The sequence below is a fragment of the Ylistrum balloti genome, unplaced genomic scaffold (assembly GCF_031769215.1).
Source record: "Ylistrum balloti isolate Yb309-2 unplaced genomic scaffold, AGI_CSIRO_Ybal_v1 Utg370450, whole genome shotgun sequence".
NCBI classification, from domain to species: Eukaryota; Metazoa; Mollusca; class Bivalvia; order Pectinida; family Pectinidae; genus Ylistrum; species Ylistrum balloti.
Window position 1 is genome coordinate 3,252,553 of NW_026782299.1, and position 19,034 is coordinate 3,271,586.

The 19,034-nt window shown below is 33.9% G+C and overlaps 2 protein-coding genes across 2 annotated transcripts; one reads left to right on the forward strand and one right to left on the reverse strand.

Moving 5' to 3' along the window:
- The first annotated feature begins 510 nt into the window (after positions 1 to 510).
- On the forward strand, positions 511 to 3,929 carry LOC132554980 (tyrosinase-like protein 1). The gene is made up of 3 exons (XM_060219308.1): positions 511 to 879; positions 1,874 to 1,986; positions 2,384 to 3,929. Exons 1-3 carry the CDS (start codon positions 511 to 513, stop codon positions 3,927 to 3,929), a joined length of 2,028 nt encoding a protein of 675 aa, XP_060075291.1.
- An 11,422-nt stretch (positions 3,930 to 15,351) lies between these two features.
- On the reverse strand, positions 15,352 to 17,337 carry LOC132555037 (toll-like receptor Tollo). Its single transcript, XM_060219376.1, has one exon. The coding sequence runs from the start codon at positions 17,335 to 17,337 to the stop codon at positions 15,352 to 15,354; it is 1,986 nt and encodes a 661-aa protein (XP_060075359.1).
- Positions 17,338 to 19,034: the final 1,697 nt, after the last annotated feature.

Below are 19,034 nucleotides of genomic sequence, written 5' to 3' on the forward strand. Positions count from 1 at the left end.
TACTATTAAAACTGCTATAAAATTTATGACCACTCAAAATGTATAACACATCATTCAAACAAAACGGTAAACGTGAATAATACAATACGAAATCAATTTTCATAAAATGAAGCACTTCATTGTTTAAAACTTAAATATCGTGACTACGGCTGACCTTGAAGATTATTGTGGTTTTCTCATAAAACGTAGAAACAGTTTGTGGCCCCTCAGGTTTACGTTGTCTTATACCCTTTACTTTTTCATGAGTTTCTATGTAAATTCTTCATTGTTCTTATTTTATTTTGTCATATCTCCATTTAATTAGTGGCTGCTTAAAATTATCATTATGTCAAATATGTTTGTCTTTCTTTGTTGCTTGGTTTTCAATTTTTATCATTTCGTTCCACTTTTATTTTTATGTATGTATTATCATTCTGAAGCTTCCAAAATACGTTCTGTTCTGTATTTTAGGTGTTCGACATGAATAGCATGGAGCTGTTTAGCGTGTCTTTTGTTTTGTTTTGGTACATGATGGAGTTACCAGGAATCACTTGTCTGATACAGCCAGTCAGAATGCCAGATGAGCTATCGTCGTGTTATTTAGAGAAAACCTGGAATCTCAGCGTGACAGAATTCCCTTCTCAAGATATCAACAGTTTCTGTATAAATCAGTATCTGTGGGTTACTGCTGGGAACAGGTACCATCATGATGTATCCAATGAAACATTATCCTATGTTGGTTCACTGTTCAGGAAGATTGTCGGGGATCATTGGAACCATCGCCATAAGAGACAACTAAGGTTAAGTTTAGGACGTAGGCGAAGGAGGGAAGTACGTGATCTGTCTCTACGAGAATGGAACGACTTTGCTGGGAGATTGAATTGGCTCAAAATGCAAACGGTAAACGTCGAAATCTTACTTCCTATTGTCAATTGTGATAGTCAACGTTTGCAATTTTTAAATTATATATATATACTTATAGCGTACTTTCATCTTCCTAAGTAATAGCTAAGCACGTCACCTAGATGAAATTATTATAACGATATAGTAATTACTATGACGGATCCGGTGCCCTCGCAATACATATTAAGCAATGGAAAGCAATGTAGGGAACCTTTAAAGCGCGGTATTTAAATTATCACAAAATAAAAAAAATATATTTACGTACAAACAGATAAAATGGAGTCAATTCCTTTCAAAATAGAACAAAAGGACATGAAATTGTCGATATTGTTTCTTACCTATGTATCTTGATTTACGGAGAACTATACGAAAACGTTTATATAATTGTCGTTTTGTGTATAAAACTTGTTTTTAAAGGTTAACATATACAAAAGACGAAATAGTAACATATATATCATTATAGTAGATATAACATGCAGTCTTTATTAGTTTGTTTACTTGGTTTATCGCCCCTTGAACAGCTAGAATCATTTTGAGACTAGAATCTTTGTAATAGTTTGTGGCTACTTCAAAGAACAACACACAATGGACTCGTCGCATGCCATGCAAAGCAAAATCACTTCGAAATATCTTGCCAAGGGACATAACCACGTCAATACAGACCGGTCTGTTCCTCGGTTTTCCCAGAAGCACAAGCCAGCAGTGAATATAAAGTATAAAATAGTACTATATAAACAAATTTTCTTCTTGGGCAGTGCTGCTGGATGTCAAAATGTGGAAATCAAAAGTACAATCTAGGAAAATCGATATAGATCTAATCTATTGTCAAACATAAATGGGGAAAAAAGAAATTAGATAACCTTGAGTATAGAATAAAATGAGAAACTGATAGTCTGTTTTATTTAAGCCTTTTTACTCATTTTATAAAACCATGGAATTAATAACAATAATGATAAAACCATACATGCATCATTATCTTGTTTTGTTTCAGGACGTGTCTCCTAATCGGTTTGACGCTATTGCTGGATTTCATCAAGGAATCGCGTCACGGTCAGCACACGGAGGGCCTAATTTCTACGGGTGGCACCGACTATATTTGTTGTTGTGAGTATTCTATCAGATGACATACCATAGTTCAATTCCTCTCTTAAATTCAAACACCTCTTTATTCACTTTCTTTGGCTTCACAATCATTCATAGAATGCATTTTTGATGAGCAACATAATTGCTTATGCGGAATGATATATGAATCAATCAACTAGCCATTGATCAGTGTTGTCGAAAACTGACATGGAATTATAGTACTTGTAGATTTCGTGAGCAGGTTTTATCCGCGAAATCAAATGACGAAAATGCACAATTTTGAAAAACCACGAAATTTGATCCTCACGAATATTTATGTTAAAGTTGAATAACTCCAGTTGTTTAGTATGTATCGTGACCATAAGCTAAATTAAAGGAACATATTGTTTGAAACCAATATAACCACTATATTTTGCAGAGTGGAAACTGCTCTTGGTACATCTATTCCGTACTGGGATTCTTCCATGGACTACAAAATGGTCAATCCCACTAGATCTATGATCTGGAGTTCACGGTATTTTGGAAACGGGAATGGTGTTGTTATAAATGGTCCTTTTAGAGGATGGCAGACATTTGGAATACCACTGACTAGAAATCTCGCCAGTGATGGATCACTGATGTCAGAAGGAGTCATCAATCGTATTCTATCACAGATGTATGCTTTCCAGATTACCGAAGGATCAACGTCGCCCATATTAAGTCTAGAAAGTCTTCACAATGGTCCTCATTCGTATATCGACGGTGCCATGGGGGTTTCAGAGTCCTCCACAGCAGATCCTATATTTTTTGTCCTTCACGCCCATATTGATTATATTTGGACAAGATTTAGATATCGACAGATTCTCCGAGGAATCGATCCAGCTAGGGATTATCCACAATCCACACGTTTGTTCCATGAACGTTTCCGTCCAGTCGATGGATTTCCGTCATTAACAAACTTTGATTGTTATAGCAATTTCTTTGCCGATCTTGTTCAATACGACCCACCACCTTCCTGCCCAGCATGTGGAAATAGAAACATGTTTAACTGTGTACATGGTCAGTGTATTCCAAGAGAAAGTCCTGAACTTTCACTTTCATTTATGAACAGACAAATAGGATATGTCCCAGCCGATCCGTCCATGGTACGAAATCTGCTCTCAAGAACAGGATTTCGTCTGACAGACCCACGAGTAACCTCTAACAGGAATCAACGTGTATTGCAAGCTCCAAGATTTTCGTTTTTTTCTCCATTAAGTAATATTCTATTAAGAAAAAAGCGAAGTACTAATCAAGCAGGGAGGCAAAAGCGCAGTCTTGGAAAAGCATCGAAGAAAGTAGAAAAGATTCTTAGCGAGAACAACATCTTACTACACAAGGACTACCAGAACACATTCGTCATTGACGGAAGACGAGATGTAGATGCTTGGTCATTTATTCCAGTGAAAATCATTTATCAAAGACCATCTGAAGAAGCAACCTATCAAATGAAATTAGATGTAGTGGATAAATTATTGTTGAAAGAAGATTTAAAATTAGCAAAACATGAAAAATGCATAATGTCAGATAATCGTACTTCTAGAGTATATGTTCAATCGGATGGTATAGACTATTCTGGACGATATAAAGATTATGCTATAGTTGACGAGACTGTCACCATGTCTACAAAAATGACATATGTTGGTGTCAAAAACCCGGATATGGGCGATATCAGTGCTTATATCACTGCATATGACTCATGCGGAAGGGCATGCAAACCTATGTGTCAAGTGCCACATTCTGAGCCTATAGAGTATAAGCCCTGCTCTGGTACAATACGAGTCTCAGGTGACCTACCGCTCATGTATTCACCTTCAATGCTTGATGCCGTAGAAGATATTTTAAATTTAGATAAAACGTCTTTATCGATAATTGATACGCCAATTGCTTTTGTATGTGACTATAACATCAAATGGCCTTGGGTATTGAATAAAAAATTAAAATAATTTTAAATTTAACTTAATTTAACTAAGAATAGTATGCTCGATACCATACTCCTACAACACCTCACGATAACGAATTTTGACATTAGCATATCCATAGTTCTTTGAAATAAACAGGTCAATTATTGTATGGTTTGAAGTAGGACCCTTTCTTCATTGCCCTACAGCTTATAATAAATCAAGATGAATTTCCACTCCGGTGCTATAACCTCAAAAAATAATGATTTCCCGACAAAGGAATCTATTGAATAGCAGCATTACATATAAAGACATTAACCAATTCTGGTTATGTTGATTTCTTTTATCTTTATTGCTTTTCTTGCTGTTTTATTATGCTGTACTATTTATCTGATAGTTCTGTCTGTATAGCAGATACAACCTGAAAATAGATATTGTAGTTATAATTTATGCCATTCTTTACCTTAAATATGCTCTGGTGCAATTGAACTCTTTAAACTATTTAAATTTGGACCCATTTACCTTTTAATTTACATGGATGAATAATTTATATGTTTTACATAAATTATAAAGTTATCTTATTGATCTGTTGTGTTATGTTTTTACTGACTTAATTTTCATATGTTCAATTAGTTTCATTAAAAAAGCAAAAAACTAAATTCTGAAATAAAATTCAGAAGAATCAGTACACAATGACACAGATACCTTTACAGGGACGCACAATTACAGAATGTAATCAAGGACAAAATCAGCCACAGCAAGAATCTAGATGCTTATTTTCACGTTAAGCAATGTGATATTAAATGAGTATATCTTGAACCAATAACCATTAATATGGGATCTTGAATCATTAATTTCTATTTAGTACGTGAATTTATGAAATAAGTAAATATTTAAGCATGCTAAGATTAAAAATTCATAAATCGCATATCAAAAGGACCTGTTTTTATTATCATTTTATGACATAATCAAATATAGGAAAAAATGGTAGAAAAAGAACATTTCCACGTCAAACTTAATTTTTAACACTAATTGTTACATTTTAATCTCCAAATGTGTGCTGTCATTTGATTATCTGAAGTGACGTCACAAAAAACTCTGTTACAGTTATGTAATATGCAAAACTAATAATAACTGAATAAAAAAGCATATGATCAATGTAAAAATCAATTAAGTGGACATGAAAAAGTTATGAAACCAATACAGATTTACAAATTTTTTGTCTATAACAACTACTTTCACCAACATACATCTAAATGACATAAAGTCAAAGATATTTGTAATATTACTTCATCCAATAAGATTGTACAATAGACAAACTGGATGAAAGCACTACAAAATCATATTCAGATACAGTAAGGCCAGGTGATAAATTAACTGCATCATAAATCTGTTGGTCCTTTATGGCTCGTCTGTAATGCTACGAGATAACATTTCGAAAACTAGTAAGCCACTGAGGTCAATAAAATTTGATTAAAAGAAAATCTACATGGCAAGGTATATTAGCGCCATTTCATATATTTCGTAATTTTGATATATCTGAAAATAGCAGAAGAATGGCAAGAAAAATGTATATACTTTTAACTGCGCAACTATTCAAGTGAATTAAAACTTGACATGCCAGTTAAGGATAACCCCGGGTACCTAAAATTCACCAGTAGTTTGTGCAATCTGCAATTTCTAAGAATATACAAAAGAAAATAGTTTGAAAAAAACCTAAAAATATTCCAAAGACAGATTGAAAAATCTGGATTATATTGATGTTCGGAACATGCAGCTAAGAATTCAACAGATGAAAATTTGATTAATGTATACGAATTGCTGAAATATTCTCAATGATGGAATAATAGTAAATCATATCAAAAAAGTAATTTAAACGAGGCTATCATGAACAAACAACTACTAGAGGGGGGTTACTCTTTACTTTAATGGTGAAAATATTTAATATTGCCTACATACGTTCCCACGTACACAGTGTTAAAAAAATACTAAAGGGAGATCACTCTTTTCGTTATACAGAGAAAATATAATTTGCTGAAAGAGAGAGAGAGACAGAGAGAGAGAGAGAGAGAGACAGAGAGAGAGAGAGAGAGAGACAGAGAGAGACAGAGAGAGAGAGAGAGAGAGAGAGAGAGAGAGAGAGAGAGAGAGAGAGAGAGAGAGAGAGAGAGAGAGAGAGAGAGAACTTGTTTTAATTGTCATGTAAGAGAGTATTGACTTTAATTACATGTGAATACATCAGTAGTTTAATTTGGAACTGAAAGCAATATGTGTGTGATATATGTGAACTATTTATTTGCCCGAAATTAAATGTTCGTTAAAACGTTTTACATATTTTTTCATATCAATGGAATGAGCGGCTATTAATGTCGTAATGAGCTTTCGCTCAAAGGTTTTCATACCAATGAAACAGAAAAGCAAACCTTGCAAAATCACAAATAGAAATGGAAATGACACTCGTTGTTTGCATTTGCAGCACCATGTTGTGTATAAAGGTGAACTTATGAATAAAATATCAAGAATCAAGAAAATGTAAATAATGGGATGTGTATTTCATGAATAAAAATAAGTCATTGGTCAGAAGTTCAGATATGTATGTATAAGATAAAGCATAGTAAACGTTGTGTTGAGCAGCAGGTTACAAGCTGTCAAGTTTGCGACGATTTCATTTTTTAATAAAGAAAGTTATTTTTTGAAATCATATCGCCTGGTTGATCATCTTAAAGCATTAGAGGTGAAACTTTGATAATAAATCCTGGACATTAAAGTCATCATGAAAAAGGTGCACCAACTTAAAGGATGAAAACATCCGTTTGACAATAATTCAGTACAACAATAACTGATACAAGGGGATATCAAAAAGTTTTGAGCTCCACCTTTTCCTGTAAGACTATGGAAATACGACACACCTAATGCACATCCTTGACTTAGACACTGATGCTATGTAGGATCATATTGTCTGCCGAATTATTTTTTCTAATTTTATTAATAGATTTCAATAGTGTTTTAATGTTTATTCTGATGTTTTTAAATCTCATACTTGTGGTATATTGCCTGTCTAGTAGAAGTTGGGGAGTTTTCTCCCCTTACCTAATATTTGTATTCATACGCACTCGCAATGTTAATTTGGTCAAATTCATCGGTAAATGAAATAGATCACATTTAGTAGTTTCATTGAGTCTTATTTGGGTAGAAATTGAAAAATTCTGTGGTGGAAAGGAACTGTCACCGTCATATTTCCCAATAACCACAAAAATTAGATGTTCTTGCACCTGCTTAATCATTATTCTAAAAAGAATGCTAAATGATCAATTGAACTTGGTTCACACATTAAATCATTTAATCTAGAATCCAATATGGCTTCTTCGTTCTAGAATCTGACTAGCAATGGCAGTATTGGTCTACATCGTACAGTATTGTAGATCTAACTTTCCAAGTCGAAAGTTTTCATATGTATATAGTATCCTAAATAGTATGGGTACAGGCTAAATGGGCACATATCCCACCATGGTTCTCTGTCCTGTAGGAAATTGTCAATAATAATCCTTTATGGGATTAATGGCGTCAGAGGTGTCATGCTGGACAGATCCAAACATTGTACTTTACACTCCTCTGATGCCTCGTGTAGATCAGCTATCGTATAATGTCTCGTGAGAGCCGATAGACGCAGATCACATAGACCATCAGCACTGAGTTGCTCACTTATGTTGCCGGCTGTCAAGGATATTTGGTATGCACCACAGGATACTGTCCCAAGGTATTCCATGTCTTTGGAAAGTCATAATTATCCGTAGTAGCATCTTGTCTGACAAATAGTAATTTGGCACTTCTGGTAAGATCTGGCTCATTTTACACGCTGATCTAGATTATTGTGAACAATAAGGAGCTCTTTCACTTTGCTAGTCAGCGCCCTATCATTTGTGTCTTGCTCTTGTGTTCTAACATATATTGGTCCTCAGATTCCATTGAGACAGGTTGTAACTATTCTAACAAATGCCTCAATGGCATCCATGAAATAGATGGAAGCAAGTTGTGATTTGAAAAGCAGCCGTTGCTTGAATCGTCCAAATGACTCCACAACCCATCTAAATTTAGTTATTGACCTATGAAGGTTACCTTGTAGATCGTCATGTTGAGTCTGTTCAGGTTTTAGATATGACGGCATGCTTGTTGTCAAACCACGTTATTCTAAATTTGGCAAAACATCCATATACCCTCAATCAACAACGACGTTGTCATCTTTCTCCAACCAGGAGAGACTATCCATGATGACTTTTTGTAATCTTCAGGAAAAGGTCTTACGGTGTCCAGAATGTAACCATTAGGCAGGGTTATACTCATTAACTTCAAATAGTTCCGCTTCTTATGGCTACAGGAGTTTCTCTGGAGCTTGTTATCAAAACTCTGCGGAATAATGGATGTGATGTTTAATGAGTTTATTACACAAACTCCCCGGAGGAAGGTAGAAGACTTCAACAGACGATATACAAAACCACTATTAGAGTATGCTACATATGTACAAATGTGACTATGAACACCATTATTCCTAACATACCTAACCACAGGATCGTTCTCAGTGTTTTCAGTACTTTGAATATTCATGCAAAACTGACCGGAAGTAAACAAAGGTGCAAATATCACTTAATTAACTGACTAGATTACTTCTTTGGATAGATAAACGCAATCTTCAAGTATTCATTAATGGACAGAAGTTCAACAGAGTTTCAAATTTGCAGGTTATGGCTAGGCGAACTGGCATATCACAATCTGACTAGAATATACCGTAAATCTAATAGACCTTACTTATGTACTGCCAATGAGTACAATATACACTTTGGACATGAGTAAGCTTATATACGAAATTATACTGACCCACACAAATCTAAATATGACTATATGGCACAGACCACTTGCTTCACTGAAAATAAGCAGACGTCCCTATGTAGGACATAATAAACCAATTCAAATCGTGTTCCTAACTGAATGACATTGACAACAATATAATGACTGTACAACAAAAGTAATTATCATGGACGGGAAATAAACCTACCTTGTAGGGAACCTATATTTTCCTTTGAAAACGGAATGGTACTCTGCAGGAGCACGCCATTGCATAAGTCTTGTGAACTTCCTGACAAACTAACATACGAAAACAGGTAAAACTAAAGACTGGACCGCAATATCTGGAATCAATTATATCACCAAATTGAACACGTAACATTGTAACGTGACAATGGATGTCAAGCATGAAATGCTTCAGAGAACACAGTGTTGTGCTCCAAAATATTTTCCCTTGTAAACTATTTTCGTCCAAGGAGCAAAGAAACAATGGCTATTTTTAATTGCCTTTACTATGGAATGAAATGTTTTCGATATACTGGAAATTGATATGTTAAAAAAGTGGATTACCATGGTATGCCCGTCCTCATTTTCCCCAGTAGTACATCCTCGTGGTTTGGAGTGTAAATTCCACTGCCAACAGAGGATGAACAATAAAAAAAGAATTCTTAGAATTTTTTTCTTGTCCAACCAGTCCTGACTTCACAATGTGCATCATCCAGACAGGAGAAACGAAAAGATCTCTGCTTTGACAACATATGTGACATTTCCAAAATATCATTTTTGATTTCCTTTGATCTGGAAGGTAGATGAAAAGTCAACATTTCTCTTTCATCGGTGCGGATATCAACCGTTAGGGTTAAGATATTTCCCAATGAGATGATGTGAGCAAATACGTGAGGACCAAGGACACCACAGCTTGTGACGACAGATGAGTGTGTGTTTTGCTCCCCTGAGCAATATTGTCGAGTTTTGATTGAAACTCATATTCATATATAGTGTGCGTTTTGCGTGGATAGACGGCCGTTAAAAAACCTCTACGGATAACAGTGGAATGTCTCACCACGTATCATCATCAACACTAACGTTTTGGCCTTCATGGTTTGGCTTTCTTCTATGATAATCCTTATAACACACCAATCTCTTGGTCATCAATAAAGTTCTTGCCGTCAGCTTTTAAAACGTCGAACTACCATATCGTATCTAATGTTTCACAATGTAACAAGGTGGTCTCCTATTAGAAGTAATTGGTGTAATAGACATCAAAGACAAAAATCAACACTTTTTTAAATGGTGATGTTTCGATCTATGAGCAGTTTAGGGTAAGAGTTAAAGCTATATGCCAATAGTTTTAATGGATTGAATATTCAAAATGTCATTTGTTCACAAAAAATTGACGTTTTCGTCATAAAATGCTTAAAAAATCAATAATATCAGTATAGTTACTGTTTAAGTATTTGGTATTTAGTTTATGATTAGAAATTTCCTATTTTGTTGAAATATTTCTGTTTTATCTGTTTTGTGACAATCGGCATTCATATTATAGTACATTAAGTATGTAATTGTCTAATTAAGCAAGTGCTTCGTCGATTAATTTGGATTAAATGTGAAAGCAAACGATTGAGCGACCTCTATACGAAATTGGTATTGCTGGTAGGCCCATCTTTCTTACAGATTGTTAATTTTCTCTATTATCTCCTAAAAACCCTAACTGAAATTATTTGATATAGGTAGCAAGCGTATACAAGCTGTTCTAATATGTGATCTTTGTATAAACTTGTGATATATCATAATACCTTAAGAATAATTGTCATTTTCATGATGCCCCTCCCTAGGCTGACTTGTTTTCCTATCAGGCTGAATTTATCGGAGAGTTCAAAACAGCCACAAAGACGTTGTGAAGGCCATTGATTTTCTTATCAGATATATATTGACGATGTCTTGTAGTATAAGAACAAAGAGATTTATTGGCGATGTTCATGGTATGTATCCACACAACAGACACTTCTACATCATCTGTTTATCGATATCTTTTACGTCGACGAAAGTTTTTAGACAACATGCGCTTGAAGCGTATGGTGTTAACCAGTTACAGTTCATTCGATATTCAAGTGTTCTTATCTTGATATCACGATTTTCACGCAAGATGTCAACTGACAAACTCATAAACCAGAGTTTCAAAGCTGCTGGTTGTTGAATATTACAGATAAGTTTCTTTTTATACTTTTATACTCGTTACGTTGTCTGATGGTTCCGTTCTTGTATACTCTGTTTTCATTTGAGAACTTAACATTACTTACTTGGACTGACCAAGATTTATATAGTTAGTATAGTCGATGAAACAAAATAAGACGCTTACCGTACCGGAACACCTGGCTTTATTTTCCTTCTACTTAATCTTCGTGTAAATCTGCCTTCCTAATTGATATCTTCCCAATGTTTGTTAAATATCAGTTTGGATTATGATTACATTAAAAATCTGGTGCTTTTGATGTTTTTGTTAATCGTGTTGATATAAACATCTTTTTAAAAAACTTACCATAATTTTAGAAATATTTACCGACTTTCTGCTATAAAGGATTGTGAAGAAGCCATTCAACACGCTACCTAGATCCCTGTGTATTAAAAGTGTTTAAGTTCCTTTACTGTTATACTGGAAAGACAACGTAACTGAAAATTCGTTACAGTTTTATACAAAATGGCTTTCTATTAATTTATAGTATCATGAAATATGATTTATGTATCTTGCTTTCAGTCGAAAGTGTTTTGATAAATAGCATATTAATTGAAAGGATACAAATGTAATTACAAATTCCTGATTTATTCACTAGATGTATCCAGATTTTAGACCGTTTCTGAGGGAAAAAACCATTCATTTAATTGACGTGAGTGATATGACATCCTATGAAAACAAGAGTCGTTTACCTGAGGAAATAATCTAAAGGATCACGCTTTAATAAAGTCCGTCATCCTAGTTATACTGACGTCAGAAACTGGACATTACAATAAATCTACTTATGTCAGACATACCTTAGTTCACAATATACTCAGGTAAATCGTTAGACTTTAATATAGTTTTAATATATATGTCTTGCGTGATACTTCAACCAAAGCTTTTTCTATATATGAGGTGTCTGTATAGTTGTTATACATATATATACAAATACTGACGATGATATATATTACGTGATACTTCAATCAAAGGGTTGGTTTTTAGTATAAGGTGTCTGTATAGTTGTTATACATATATATACAAATACTGACGATAATATATATTACGTGATACTTCAATCAAAGGGTTGGTTTTTAGTTTAAGATGTCTGTGGAGTTGTTTTATTTACAAATACTGACAATGATATGGAAAAAAGTATTGAAAACATGAGCGATAAATCAGATAAAGCAAAGAGAAAACAACTTATAAATGAATTTATTATACATTACATCAGCATTTTAAAAAAACAATAGAATTCAGTATCATTTTAATAACTTTATTTACATTTTAAAATATATTCGTAAAAAGATGATTTATACAAAATTACATATGTATGTAATTAATATATATCTGTACAGCTTTATTGAATAATATCATCTGTAAGTAAGGTAGATTGACACATTGATATGCAATATTTATCACATTAATTATTTAAATTATGATATAGCCAGATATTTTAAAAAAAATATACTTGAAACAAGGGAATACAGTGTCCACACAAAAGACTGAATCTGTACACTTTAGACTTTTACAACGACAGCAAAATAAAAAAAAAACTGCAAAATTTACATATATTTATTACATTGAAATGGCAAATATCAGATGTTCAAGAACGTAATTACTTTGTGTCATCAATAGCACACAAATATCTCGCCTCTATGTACTGACTAAGAAGTAATTTTATCTCTTTGAGCGCCAATTGAACCATTGTTATCTTGTATTGGTTTTTTACAGACAAATATACAGCTGAGCTAAAAATATCATAAACTGTAACATTCTTAATTTTCTAATTATTAGTGATGTACTGTGAGCCTCATTTATTGCCATGTTGTTTGACGATGTACTTAACAACTTTTGAAATGTATGAAATACTATTATGCTTAGAATCCATCAATTTATACACATTTCTGATATACTGGCGTTGCAGTGCTACGCTTCAATCAGTTTTAACATATCAACAACAACAACAACATTGTGGCATGCAGAAAATGAACTTTATACACCTTTCTTCACGATACTTTTGATAAGTATGCACTATTATGTGATTTAACCGCGAAGCTACGTCACTCTTATTTTTCATTTTCCTGGAAAGAAAGTTTTGTCAGTATGGATGAAATAAGCATGCCATTCTAAATGATTATAGTAGTTTATGTAATAACTGTCTATGCATTTAATAAATAAAATTTGAAGGAGTTAATCATCAAAATTTAGTGTTGTAAGATTATAACAAATGAATTTTCCCGTTTTAGGGAAATTAATAACTTTGCGCGAACTTCAGCAATACTTCTCCGAAAGTTGTTGGAGCTATTTTCTTTAACTTCAGAATAACATTTTTTCTGTTTCATATAAATGGGCGTTTTGGCAAGCACTAGATAAAGAATTCAAACGAGGTCTTCGCGCTATCAAAATTGGATTAAAAGATCCTCGACTTACCAGAAATACAATTTCATGTTATGCATCATAAAATAGATCTTATAATCTAAAACATGCATATAGCATATATAACAAAATGAGGTTAGATAAACGTTAGTGCATAAAAATCTGACAATGTTCGTCGTTGACTACAACATTTCAACTTAATACTGAAATCCTGTTCAGCACATTGGGTCGTTGTAAAATAAAGGTTTCTCTTGAAGTGTATTGATGAAAGCAGCTAAGAAAATACAGAAACACCATCATGTCAACAAAAACTTAATACAAAAACAAATTTATAAACCTAGAACAAAATATTTTAAAAATCAACACATAGAACTTCTAAACAGGAAATGGAGGTTAATGTCTGGCTTCAACTGCCATGTTATAATTATTTATGGTTATTGAACATTTTCAAGACATAAAATGACAAGTTTTTGGAGCATTTGTTACCACTTACCAGCTGTAGATTTATTGAGGAAGGTAAGATTGATATTTTGGGTGTCAACTTAAAAGTTTCAAAAAGAATCCCTTGCCCTGAATAATCTTTACCAAACTTTGATTAGTGAAAGTAGATATACACATACAAAGGGCGTTGTTCTAAAATTATCTGCTATATGAAAATTAAGAGATTTATTTGGTTATTTCTATTTTGATTTTAGTTTTGATCAATTTGGATTTTCTTAGTCGCCTCCTAGGCTTCAACATTTAGCCCTTAGCATCACTGAAGATCCTAGAAGGAAGAAACAGCTGTATGAGAGAAGCTTAATTGATTTCTTGGCTCCAATGGTATTCACTTGTGTGCCTTTTGTACAATCTTTGAGCAACTTGGTCCAAAATGTTTTAAAATCAACCAAAAAGAGATAAAACGATTAAAGTAATCAACGAACATAAAACTAACAAGAAAAATGTTTCTCTGTGAATGTCATATTTTGTCCTAGTTTTTTTTTAATTGATGTTCCGTTGATGGGAAGATGTGTCTTACCTAAGAAACACCATTTGGGTCTGGCCGACTGCAGGTTAAAGTAATATATACAACTTTCTCATGCCCTTGTTAGTTGCGTTCATTAACGTTATAGTTTTTCTTTTGATGGAAGTAGTAATATATAGATACACATATCACCTGACCTATCAGTAGATTACCAGAAGCTCGCACCAATCAAATGTATAAGAAATTATCAATTATTAATTTAGAGCATGCATTAACAGATTCTGGCTTTTTTTCACTGCACCTAGACAAGAGTTTTATATAGGCATTATAATAATTATCAAAAGCATGTAATAGCCTCAAGATTGAGTTCGTTAGATACAAAAATTATAATTTACCGTAAATGTACATAATTAAGCGCAATTGAGTTTTAGGCCGTTTTCTCATTTTGACAAATTTGCACAAGCAGCGTGATTATGTAAATTGCTGTTTGAGCAATCAGATTTTAATGCAAAATGCTTTGACAAGAACCACTAATTTACTAAAATAAAATAACCGTTAAAATATGTACATTTACATTATGTTTTGTTTTTTTTAGATTCGTCTGCTTCATAAGCATGCTGAACAAACTTGTTTCTTTATCATCTCAATAAACATTGAATGGCACGTGGATATCTACTTCAATTTCGGTTGATTGAAAAATTGATCATAGTAAACTTTTTAATCGTTTCAGCATTTATTCAAAAGGAATCTTGAAAATTTGAATATAAAGATTATCAGAAGCGATCGGCCGTTTTCCCCGGATTTTCATATTTAACTACCTGTGTCACACAATATATAAAGAATGTTAACAATGAATTATCCTATTTTGATAACATTATACTTTCATAATTCAAACTTTCGCGATTTTAACAAACGTGTGAAGCAAAATGAATGTATTTAAACAGAAGTCATGAAACAGCTCACAGCTTCTTGAAATAATTGATAAATTAAAGAAGGTGTTTTTTGCGATTTTATGACAACTTCGAAAATAGCGAAAAATAAAAACCCGTTGAGAGTAAAAAACAAAATCTCATTTACACCGTCACATGATCAGGTTCCAACCCTATATTGTAAAATCCGTTTATTTCACTCAACTTGTCCTCCATTGTTATTGTTGGAGTTTCCGGCTCAGGTAGAGCATCTGCGACTGGTTTTCGACCCTTAAAGGCTAAAGCATATATAAGGCGATCATGGAAAATAGCATCGTCCTTCCTAATGTAGGTAAACGTCTTCAGACACCGTTTTAATTCTTTTGGCATTTCATCATCGGGGATATCTTCCATAAGTACCACAATTAAATGTCGTTTCCTCTCCATGATACTTTGCTGAAAGGCTTCCTGGAACTCATACATACACCAGTGACTGTTGAGAAAATATTTGGAAAGTATGATAACAGTGTGATGACTTGCTTCTACACTGTCAATGATATTATCAAATATAGTTTTGCCAGCAATGAAATCCCGTTGATGGAGACAAAATCGGAACTTGTATCCATTGAATCCTTTATTATTTTCTTCTTCTTCAAGAGCTTGAAATGTTTTTATCACCCAACCTTCGTTTTCACTACTATATGACACAAAAGCATCATACATCTTATTTTGATAGCTCTCGCGTGGTTGACAAGGCAATACCAGATGGAACCTTGTGTATGTTAGAATTTGAATTTCACGTCGGTATCGTGTCATTACAATGATCAAAACGACGAGAAACACAACTACGACACTTAAAATGATGATCGGTGCATATGACGTTATCTCACACGACAGATCGGTTCGTGTCAAACTTAAAAACGTTTTTCCTTTAGCACTTTTGGGAGTAGCGCATTTTAAATTACGAATGTACGCATATGGTGAGTATAACTTATTGTTCCAGACGTCATTATTTTGTACAAGGTCAACAACACTTTCCATGTCGGGGCTGCAGTCACAATGAAATGGATTCCCTTCAAGGTTTAGGATCATTACCGACGAAAGTTTGGCTAATTTAGAGATGAAATTAGTGTTTATCCTAGTAATATTGTTATGGCTAACATTGACATGAAGCAGTGGTAAGTCCCAAGCAGTTGCAGATGGGTCAACGTCAAAAGTATCGATTAAATTGTAAGACAGATCCAGATATTCCAATTTAGGAAAATCCATCCACCATGTTTTGAATCTCGAATTCAATAAACTCATTCTTGTTCGTGACATATTATATATACGGACTTCCTTGAAAAAAGAATTTTCTGTCAAAACATCAATATGATATCTTGACTTGGTAGCACTTATGCTTTGGTCGATATATTTAAGTTTAGAATAGTCACATTTGTGTTGTATTTTTCTATTTTCGTCCAAGAACGTTTTTCCTGCATCTATTATTTTACTTCCGAAATTTTCCGGAGCAGGCGTGGATACATTTAGTGCACTTTCTTCCTCCTCGTCAAAAGAAGCTAAGAAATCCATCATATTGGTTTCATCGAATGTATATGTGATGTTTCGAAGAGCAACGTCAACAATGGTATCTTCATGTCCGCAAATGAAATCTTTCGACATACTAGCAATATTGTTCATGTAATTAATAAGTTTGAAAATATTGATTAATATTTGACTGTCGACGAATTTCAAATCAGTTAGTTGGTCAACAATGCCTGTTGTGGACGGATCTTTAAATGACGATTCCGACAGGAAATCAGTGATTAAACACTCCCTGACCTCCAAACTGATCAGGTGCAATGCCTTTACCGGCCAAGGAATGGACACGTTGGACCAATCAGAACAATGAAGATGAAAATGGTACTGGAATGATGACGTCACTATCCAGTCTCGTAGAGTGTCGAGGCGCCACATGCCGGAATTCTCAGTACCAATGACACAATTAAAATAGGCATTGGTTCCATTGATATTCTCTAAAGCACACATACCTTCCCAACCAACCGGAAGGAGAATATCTTTGGAAATCATACTGGGCGCTGTTGTCATTAAATACTCTGTTTTGTTTGATGACGATATAGTTGTTTCTGTAATCACAACCCCACAACACATCAATAGAATTTTTAAAGAACGAAAAAATATATCAATCCACTGCATGATGTCTGTTTAAAATTGATCGAATGATCACTGATGATCATCTAATCCGGTAATTAAACGTATTCACTTCGTTAGCCTTAAGATAAGTTCGTGTGTACCGTTTACTACGGGTGTAGGTCATCACAAACTGACTTGGCTTAACGTAATGTTTGTTTTAGACGACTCTAATAATCCAGAAAGGAAAAAACCCAGAGATCCGGTTCAGTCACTAGACTGTCAACGCATGTATCCCTGTCCAGGTTAATGGATTGTGACAAAAACATTGACGTGACTGTCCTTTTCATCCTTACGTCAGGTTCCTCGTGTACTTGCCATTTAGAAGAAACGGATGTACGACAGTCTACTGTAATACGATCGTAACGAATCGAACGAATAAGTATTTCCGAGATTTGATGTAAACTGCTCTGTCTAAGTATATTATAGCGTGTGTTACAAGATAAACACTTCCCTAATCATTTACCTGTGGGGTTTGATGGAAAGGTTACCTATACCATTAGCAAAGAAATAGATATAACTTACAAAATACAGATCATTAATCTAAAACGTAAAACGGACAATCGTAATATGATTTTGACAAGAACGACAGGAATTTTCTTTTTTCATTTTATCAAACTCTAACACACTACTTTTTTTTATAATATCGTTGAGTCGATAACGTACACCCACAGAAGGCCTCCTATCTATGTAGGGCAAAGCTATGGAGCCGGAGGCGTCGATGAACCTACAACGGAAAGACATGGCACACGGCTTATAAGAAATAACGACTCCAAGTAAATATATATATGTATATGTAAAAATTTGTTGTCTTGTACACAACGCTTTAAAGCATAGTCAACTTGGATTTTCCTCCGTCACCTTTTAATCACTGACGAGACGTAGAAGGAGGAAACAACTGTACCTGCTACATTTTACTCTTTATTGGTGTTGAAATAAGTTTTTTAATTGTCTGTCTTTGTACAATTCTTCACAAGGCAGTTTATCATTATTTTTTGTATCTCTGAAATACCATTACTTTGATTGCTTATCTTAAAGTTTAGTTTCTTATTAGAACGGTTTAAAAGATGTGAGCGCTTTGACAAATAGTAAAGAAGTGGGAAAGGGGAAACGTTTGCGAACAATAAAATCCATCAATCATGTATTTACGTTTTATAGAAATAAATACATCGGGAAAAAAACGGATGGAAAATCCACTGTGTAAAAAGCATGGCCTGCTGACAAACACGTGTCAGAACAAATGACATAAACGTATAGACGAAATGATAAATGTGAGTTAAAATGAAATCAAAAAGGATTACAGAAACTGTAATTGGACGTGTGTACACTAAACATGTAAGATGTTTTATCTTTACAAAGAATATCAAATAGCCGTAAACAGGTATGAATCACTCACGTATCACTTATCATTTGAACAAATCCTCAAGGATGACAGTCGACCACACATACTAATTGAAAGGTCATAAATTGTAGAACACATTCTCATCTACATAGGTAAAGATCGGACATGTATTTGTCTAAATATGGATAGCCTGTCATCGGCCTGGGATAAAAAAGATGATGTTTTCTTACTTTTCCTAACATTATGTATGCCTTTAAGCTATATGGTAATATCCTCGATATCCATTTCAAGATTTTTTCTAAAGATGAAAATGTGA

Bases quoted from the DNA above. Each gene is read 5' to 3' on its own strand.
- LOC132555037 (XM_060219376.1), bottom strand. From the start codon at position 17,337: ATGTGTTGTGGGGTTGTGATTACAGAAACAACTATATCGTCATCAAAC.
- LOC132554980 (XM_060219308.1), top strand. From the start codon at position 511: ATGGAGTTACCAGGAATCACTTGTCTGATACAGCCAGTCAGAATGCCA. The intron at 880-1,873 runs GTAAACGTCGAA...GTTTTGTTTCAG, and splicing joins ATTGGCTCAAAATGCAAACG to GACGTGTCTCCTAATCGGTT. The intron at 1,987-2,383 runs GTGAGTATTCTA...TATATTTTGCAG, and splicing joins CACCGACTATATTTGTTGTT to AGTGGAAACTGCTCTTGGTA.